Source organism: Aphanomyces astaci (assembly GCF_000520075.1).
Source record: "Aphanomyces astaci strain APO3 unplaced genomic scaffold supercont1.13, whole genome shotgun sequence".
Classification (NCBI taxonomy): Eukaryota; Oomycota; class Saprolegniomycetes; order Saprolegniales; family Verrucalvaceae; genus Aphanomyces; species Aphanomyces astaci.
Window position 1 is genome coordinate 637034 of NW_009798276.1, and position 8308 is coordinate 645341.

The 8308-nt window shown below is 55.1% G+C and overlaps 4 protein-coding genes across 4 annotated transcripts; 3 read left to right on the forward strand and 1 right to left on the reverse strand.

Annotated features, from left to right (window-relative positions):
- The first annotated feature begins 44 nt into the window (after positions 1 to 44).
- On the forward strand, positions 45 to 1883 carry H257_06667 (hypothetical protein). Its single transcript, XM_009831983.1, has one exon. It carries the CDS (start codon positions 62 to 64, stop codon positions 1778 to 1780), a length of 1719 nt encoding a protein of 572 aa, XP_009830285.1. The 5' UTR covers positions 45 to 61; the 3' UTR covers positions 1781 to 1883.
- A 126-nt stretch (positions 1884 to 2009) lies between these two features.
- H257_06668 (hypothetical protein) lies at positions 2010 to 5296 on the forward strand (the record flags this gene model as incomplete). Its single annotated transcript, XM_009831984.1, has 8 exons — positions 2010 to 2154; positions 2203 to 2791; positions 2847 to 2872; positions 2924 to 3336; positions 3392 to 3580; positions 3630 to 3971; positions 4021 to 4284; positions 4340 to 5296. The coding sequence occupies 8 exons, from the start codon at positions 2010 to 2012 to the stop codon at positions 5294 to 5296; spliced, it is 2925 nt and encodes a 974-aa protein (XP_009830286.1).
- A 1024-nt stretch (positions 5297 to 6320) lies between these two features.
- On the reverse strand, positions 6321 to 6824 carry H257_06669 (hypothetical protein; the record flags this gene model as incomplete). Its single annotated transcript, XM_009831985.1, has 1 exon — positions 6321 to 6824. The coding sequence occupies one exon, from the start codon at positions 6822 to 6824 to the stop codon at positions 6321 to 6323; it is 504 nt and encodes a 167-aa protein (XP_009830287.1).
- A 291-nt stretch (positions 6825 to 7115) lies between these two features.
- Positions 7116 to 7902, forward strand: H257_06670 (hypothetical protein; the record flags this gene model as incomplete). Its single annotated transcript, XM_009831986.1, has 1 exon — positions 7116 to 7902. The coding sequence occupies one exon, from the start codon at positions 7116 to 7118 to the stop codon at positions 7800 to 7802; it is 687 nt and encodes a 228-aa protein (XP_009830288.1). The 3' UTR covers positions 7803 to 7902.
- Positions 7903 to 8308: the final 406 nt, after the last annotated feature.

Genomic DNA, 8308 nt, shown 5'->3' on the forward strand with positions numbered 1-8308 from the left:
GATCGTTGTATGTGGTCAAATATCATATCATTATCCGGATGTGTCACGACTTTTGGAACGGATGGCGAAATTCTGCCGCGAATGCGGCGCACCGCTCCATGGCCGTCGGTTCTGTTCTCAATGCGGTGTGGCAGCCGTGGCGTCATCCAATGACATCCCAACAGTAGTTGCATCGTCGTCCTACCATGCCCCACCTGCGCAACTTCCGCCTCCCTCCCCAAAATCGAACAAGAAGCGGACGGGGTCAGTCGAAGTTCCAGAGGTGGCCGTAGGCGACGAAGCTACGTCCATCTACATGCGAGTGGTTGCCACAGTCCGAGGCACCCACTTCGGGGAGCATGCAGATAAAACTGTGAAGGCCTTCAAGAAGGACTGCAAGCAGTACGGTGCCGGGACTATTTCCGCCCCAGCATTCGAAGCCAACCTTCGCGTATACTTAGGCGACTTCATGATGGACACGGTGATGCCACAGCTCGTTCGATTGATCCCAGACGACGACAAACGAGCTGAACTCATGGCGGTTTATCACGACCACGCCAAATCTAAAGCCCCCAAGTCCCGTCCGTCTACTATCGCATCCACCTCGGAGCGCCTATCGTCCAATGCTCCCATAGATTCTCGTCCGTCATGGTCACCTGCCGATGTGCCGCCGACTGAACGAAGCGCAAGTACGGGCAGCATCAAGTCGTCGTTCAAATGGTCCGGCCCGAGCATTTACGGCAAGAATGCTGCTTGCCAGGTGTGCTCAACTCCATTTGACATGCGGAATCGTCGTCATCACTGCCGCAAGTGCGGCAAAGCCGCCTGCCAATCCTGTTCCCCCGCGCACATGTTGATCCCTCCTGGCCACCAGCACGAAGACGCCAAGGGGTACGACGTCGCCGTGCCCCAGCGCGTGTGCACGCTGTGCGCCCCCATCTTGCAACCGCTGCAGTCTCGGCTCGAAACCACCTATGCCAACTGCCACAAAGACACGCAGCCGTCCTCTCCAACCTCCCGAGGCTGGTTCAAGTCTCTCCCCATGAGGCAGACCATCGCCGACGAATGCGACGCCGCCAGAGACATCCTCCGGCAGTTCTTCGTCACGTCGCCCGTGGAAAAGAGAATCCCGGCCGCTTTCCTAGAGCGAGCGCAGGGCTTGGCATTCCTCACGGTGGTCAAAGCGGGGCTGCTGGTCACTGCCAAAATGGGCTCGGGCATCGTGGTCACGCGACTGGCGGACAATTCGTGGTCAGCACCGTCGGCCATAGGCACTGCGGGACTCGGAGGGGGCTTGGAAGGCGGCGGCGAGCTCGTCCAGATCCTACTCATCCTCTCGTCGGCCCAGGCAGTTTCAGTCTTTTTCCAGACGCAAATCACGCTCGGTGCAGGGCTGGACATGACCGTCGGTCCGTACGGCCGATCTGCCGTCGCCCAAGCCGCCATGAGCAAAGGAAGCGGGCTTGGCGTCAACTACAGCTACAGTCATAGCCGAGGCCTCTTTGCCGGCATTTCTCTCCATGGCGCAGTCATCAATTGCCGCGCAGATGCCAACCGAGCGTTCTACGGACGCCACGTCACCCCGTCCGAGATCTTGACTGGAGTTGTGCCTCCACCTCGCGCGGCCCAAGGTCTCTATGAAGCCATCGGGGATGCCATGCAATTTTGCGAAGACTATCGCGAGGAAGCGCAAAAGCCAAGGGTGGCGTCGTGCATGTCGCCAGGATGTCCGTGTGAAAAGTTCAGGGCCAGGTCGTATTCGCCCATGTGCGGGAATTGTGGTCACTCGCATCAGATGTGAATGGATTGGAAAAATACTACCAGTTGTGTATATACAAGACCGTCGTACCAGTAGAATAAGCTTGGACGAACCAACCATAATATTGTACTGCTATTGTCGAAGATCTGACTGCATCAGCTGCTTCAATTCATAGGCACATGGTGATACAGACACATTGCCAGGTTGGCAATCAAGTCATATGAAACGTTATAAACTGGCGAAACTCTTGGTGTAACTGCCACCGCCGACAATGCGCGTCGTGGATAAGCTTGAGTGGCCTGAGCCGGTGAGTATTGACTTGTTGGCGGAGTTTCGATGGCTGGTTGGCGATGCCCCCCAGCATGGCCCATCCGCTGCGACAGTGTCATTGAACGCCAAGGTCGGCACTCTGAAAGGTTCAATGTTGCTACGATCGAGGTAGTTGCTCATGCATTCGTGTGTAGAAACATCTCCGTACACGCAGCTGTTTGCAGAAGCACATCGAGCCAAGCTGGTGCTCACGTCTGCCCAAATTGCCGACCGAAAGGTGCGGCGTGTCGCCGACGCGATGGAAATGCACGTCCAGAATCCAACCAACAACTACAACCGTCCACTACCACACAAACCTCGACGACGAACCTCGAAACCAGTCGAGGCACCCACTAGAACTCCCTTTCTTGAAGACATAGACTTCAAATCATGGCGCGACGAAGCGCAAGCGTGCTTGGCTGTGCCCGTCATCGCTCCCATCATCGCAGAGCCTGAAATTCACTCCACTGACTTATACGAGCGTAGTGATACACCACACGAGATGGCGGTGCCAACCGTGTCGAAGAGGCCATCAACTGTGACAGCTGACACCTCGGCACATGTCTCAACGAGTTCAAACGTTGTCGCAGACGTGAGCCCACCATTGTCCACTTTGGAAGCAACTACCAAGGACGAACAAGAGTTCCATCCAGAATTTCCGCAAGATCCGTGGGTCACCGCCCAGTTAGACCCGGTCGAGCTCACTCAAGACGTTCTGCTTGATCCCGACGATGGCCCAAGCAGGTGCGGCCACACACACAAAATGAAGATTCTTGCGTCGCTAACAATGTCAATGTAGCTTTCCAATTGCCAATCAAACACCACGTAACCCCAATCCATCCACATGACCACCGAACTAATGCACTTGTTTTGTAGGGGAAGGACTGGCCAAGTACTCTGTGGAAATGCAGCGGCGAATACGTGGCACAATCTACGCCCACGCTGGCACAGACATGTGGACCGACCAGACGTCGTCCCTCCTCGCTGCCGAAATGAGCGCTGACATCATCTTTGGTGACGGGACTGAGGGCAACGCAACTCCTTTCGACACTGGTGCTGCAGTTCTGCCAGATCCAGTCCAGCTCGAGGCCGACTGGATTCAGCGTACGGCCGCGGTAATTCGGGATGCCGCGCAGACCGAACTGGCGGACGGCCATGTGCAAGCTGCCGTAGCCACGCTTGAGACGGGGGTGCACAAATTGCTTCAGGACGACAATGTCGACAAAGGATCGTCATCGTGGGGGTTCAACTACTCGATGGCCGTACACGCCCACGCGACGACGATTCAGGTACCTGTCAAAGACGTCGCTCATGTGTAGGACTTCCATACCCAACATGAACTAGAAAGCGTATCGACGCCGATTCGGCAGAATGAACAATGCGATTATCAACATCACGCGACTGTACCGTGGGTTTCACATCCGACGAAGGCTGGCCAAGCGCTTGTGGCTGACAAATGAGAGCGCGGCATGCATCCAGCGATGGTGGCACGCTTGCAACTTGCATAAAGAGGCCATGCGTCTCCGCATCCAAGTACGACACCGCCTCCATCCCATCTACTGCATTCAATCAACTCATGTAGACGGCCATGCGAGTGAAACTCGCTCGAAAGGAGGTGCACGCGCGCCGCCAGCGGAAAATGCTGGTGCGCAATTTGGCGTTGTTTGTGAAAGCGTGGCTAGTGGGGTACCATTCCGTCAAGCAACGACGGCTACGACTAGGCCACGCCCAATTTTGTGCGCAGACGAAAGATCGATGGATACGGGGGTACGTGGCACGCTATCGTGTCCGCCAGCTCAAGCGTCGTCTGGAACTGGACGAAGCGGCGCGGTCGAGTCGGGAGCGGGCATATACTGTGACAAACGTAGCCGTGAAAATGGCAGACTTTCAACGACAGTTGATCTCGGCGTCCAAATCCTCGGTGGTATGATTTGTGTTGTGGACGAACGATCGTGACCATTCATTTCTCGTAGCTCGGAGCCAGACGCACCCGTCTCACGCTGCAGTTGAAAGCGACTGCGAGCCAAAGAAGTGACGCGAGAAAGCACCTACCGCCAGAGGCGTTCCGTCGTGCGCAGGTTCGAGATGTGTTTGACGCTTACGACGTGGACGGGTCTGGCACTATCGACGCCACTGAACTCAAGAGTTTGTTTGACGAGCTTGGCATTGCCATCGACCGCCGAGAGCTCCACGATGCACTGGATGCGATGGACACCGATCACAACGGCGTCGTGGATGTAAGCCGTGCTTAAATCTCACCCCATTAATCGGCCTCTGAGGAAATATGCCTAGTTTGACGAATTTATCCATTGGTTGCATTCGCCACCGGCCCAGCAAGGCCATCGAGTCCGACGCCTCAACCGTCCTGAACTGGTTTACCTCAAGATGAAACTGAACATGAAGCACTTGTTGAACCGGTTCACGGACGCGTTCTACTCCCAGCATGCCACGAGGCTGCTTGTGCATGACGAAAGCGTCCGTCAAGCCTCGGCCGTCGTCCTGGCCTTTCGCGCGTTGGAGCCACCAGCGTACGCGTGTCTGTATTGCGGCATGGCGTTTGCCCTGTACAAATCGCACTGGACCCACCAGCGCACATGCGACAAGAACGTCACGCGTCAGTTTCCACGAGACGGCAGCCCCGAAGACGACGAGGTCCTCCGGAAGGCGCTCGAAGACGAAGCGGTGGCCGCGGCGGTGGCGGTAGGCGTCGAACACGTCCACGCGTACGTGGCCACACCGTCGGGGCGTCGAGTCCTGCGCCGAGAAATGCAGCGAGTCAAGCGCCTCACGCCTCAACGAGCCAATGCAGCCACCAAGATGGACAGCATGCGATTGCACTATCTCTTCCACTCGTACGACCTAGACGAGTCTGGGTACCTCGACCGTCGCGAGTTTGCAGAGATCGCTCGGGATTTGGGGGAGGTGACGACCCCTTCCACGTTTGATGCATTGGACATGACTGGTACTGGCAAGTTGTCGTTCGCCATTTTTGAGAAATGGGCCACGAGCCTCAACATGACAACGGCAACTGGGCCAATGGCTGCAGTCCGTCAATTCAAGCGACTGTGGACACGACTGGTGTATGGGAACAAGGCCCAGCGACGGGCCGAGGCATTGCGATATGTGGTTGCTCGTGAGAAAAAGTTTATTGAAACCAAGACGAGGCGCGAGTTTCGAAAAGTGTTTCCGCCGCGGTACCAATGTTCAGATTGCCAAGCAGGTACCACAACGTCGTTTAGCATATGCTAACGAGTCCATATGCGTACCTGACACTGGATTTTCTGTACAGCATTTTGTCGCCAAGAAACGTATGACTACCACGTGACAAGTAAGTTGCCGCGATGTAGACGACTAGTACTATTGAACTGACGCAGTCTTGTAGATGCAATTGCTATTCACACGCGACAGAAAGAGATGTTGGCTAGCTTGCACCACCGCATTGGGCTCACGGACACGGTCAAAAGCGTACTACAAGTGGCTGCCGATGAGACGAAAGACACCGAGATGAACGCAGCCGTCCAACGGTACCTCCACACTATCTCGGGTCAACATGCCGTGAACTCAACTGCTCTAACCTTGCGCGCCCTTCGAATCCAAACCCACACATCCACCGGCACTCAAGGCGACGCCTTCGTGGCTGGTTTGGTGCGATTGTTGGCATGTGTCGACGATCGAAAAGACCCAGGTACTAAAACGCAGTTGTTCGTGGTCCCAGTGGCGTCGCTGGCGGCGTTGCTTCGTCTTTTGCATCGCCCAGTGAGTGCCGCAGATGTTTCAGTGGCGGTGAAAGCGCTGGATCCGTCGCACTCCGGTCGTATCGACGAGGTGATATTGGTGTCATGGCTACAACAGAAACAACACGTGAATCACCCACGCCGTCGACGAGGCTTTCGGACGTGGAAGCAAGCCGCTCGTGTTGTGGAGGTGGCCAACTATCGGCATCACTTGTCCAACGGAGGCCTAGAATGGATGGACGAGGACCAAGACCTAGTCTCTATGACCCAAGCCCGCGCGTGGGTGCGTCGTTTCAAAACGTACTTGTCGACCGCAGACGGCAAAGTGACCCTCGCCCAGGAAATCACGGCGTTGAAACAACGACTGGACCCCAAGGGACCAATCGAATCGCGCGCTGGGGCTGTATATGATGCGTTGTCCGTGACATCTTCAGAACGACTTGAACGAAATGAACTCGTTCATGCGCTGGCAGCAGTGGGATGCTTCATGTTGGAGCGACGATTGTGGCCCGTCTTGGACCCAGACAAGTCGGGCGCGATCAGTCGGGATGCTTTTGTGATGTGGTACCCCACAGTGCACGTTTTTGAAAACCCAACACGGCTTGCTTTGACCACAACGTTAAACGTGGCGTCACTTGGTCGCGCCGTCGTCGCCATTCGATTTGACAGGAGTCGTCAACACATAACAGTGCCCAAATCAGAGGCGTATTGCGCCAGCTCTGTCGGGATGCCGCAAGTGCGGCAGGAAGCGGCGCGGATTGCGCACCTCTGGCAGATGAGACGAACACAACGTCCGCACGACTCGAATCCGTGCGTGGCCTTTGCATTTGACATGGTGGGTAGCCCCACACGCACCGTCCATAGTAGCGTGATCGTAGGCCTGTTGTACTTTGCAAATTGCCCTTTTGATGACGAATCGATGCGTGCCCTCTCTCGTCGGCAAGACGGCCAGATTGACGAAGCAGCCGTTCTGAACTGGCTTCGCGAAAGAAACCAAACATTACGTGGCAGCGTGGGAAAGCGACTTGCAGCGAGAATCCCATGGCTGCGACGCAAGGATAAAATCCTGCGACTGGCTCAGGCCGTTGTAGAAAACCGGCGTCTCGGTGAGATATGCCCTTAACACTGTCAGCGCCTCATATCTGTATGCAATGGAAAGAACATTGGTCTAACTTTGTTAATGCTACGCAAAGAATATTGGTGTGGGGACGTTGAAATTGTGGCCGTTTCAAAGTCCTCCAATCACAATAAAGAACGGTCGAATCTCGCCATGCTGGCGGTGCGTTGTTGTTGAGGGGGATGCCATGACCTTTCGTCACTTTCAAACCGGCACCATGGCCCCCTTGGCGTCTTCGCCAATTGCTTCGTATATTGAGAGAACGCCACTCCGATACAGCACCAACTCCGACGACAGCTTCTGTGATGCCCAAAGTAACAACTTCAACTCGGTCGAAGCGTTGATGAAAGGAATGCTCTTCAAGCGAGGTCAAGGTGGGCTGTTCCACCGCAAAACCTGGAAACTTCGGCATGTAGTCCTCACGAGCTCCACGTTGCGGTACTATGAACTCGATGTCCGAAAAGGCGAGCTCGATTTGCGCGACTGTTCGCCTAAGTCTATCCAAGTGCTACCTCGCGACGCCACGTACACCGGCACCAATGGCACGCTGTGGCGGTTTGCAGTTCAAACCCCCAAGCGACGTATGCTGTTTTCTGCTGCAAGTGAAATGGAGATGAACGTGTGGGTGCGACACCTCCACTTGGCTCTGGCCATTCAGCGAAGCGACTTCACGACAATCCAACGCTTGGCAACACTGCAGTCGAGGAACTCCGCCCGCGTGCCGTCGTCACCTCGACCACGCAACAGCGGGATAGGGGGAACCCCACCCACGCTTTCTCCGAGGGGCGCGCTGCCGGACGGCAGCCACGCTGTCGTGTTACGGGCCTATCGGAAGCGCACGAATGAAATGGAAGCGTTCGTTCAAGCAGTTGTAAGCAAGAGCTGCGAACTATCAGACATGTGAAGTGGCGTTTTGAGCGTCGACGGACATAAGATTGCTCGAAGGAAAGCTGTCGAATGCCTTCCAGCATAGATTCAAATCAATATATTAACGTAAGCGTTAGTGCACTTTGAACTCACTGTGTGTTGCAACAGCGTTTCATGCAACGTTTCAATCGGTTTGAAACCGACAAAACCGTGGCAAGTAATACTACGTAGAACTTCGAGTACTGTATAAGAGCATCCCCACCCCTGACGCTAAACCCAAAACTCTAAAACCAGATCTAAAGTGGGATTACGCAAAATAATTTAGAGTTTTTCATCATATTTCACACCAGTTGCCAAACAGCGATTGAACTCTATTCGCATGGATGCACGACACCAAGCCGCAGAATCGCCTGGATAAATGTAGTTCAGGGCAAAGCATGCCAACAAGTCAGTGAATGAACTACTAGCAGGGAATATCGCTTAGAAAGCCGCATCAGTAGTAGCACTCCGTTGCCGGTACTAGTGCGGTTGCGACCTATAATC

Bases quoted from the DNA above. Each gene is read 5' to 3' on its own strand.
- H257_06667 (XM_009831983.1), top strand. From the start codon at position 62: ATGGCGAAATTCTGCCGCGAATGCGGCGCACCGCTCCATGGCCGTCGG.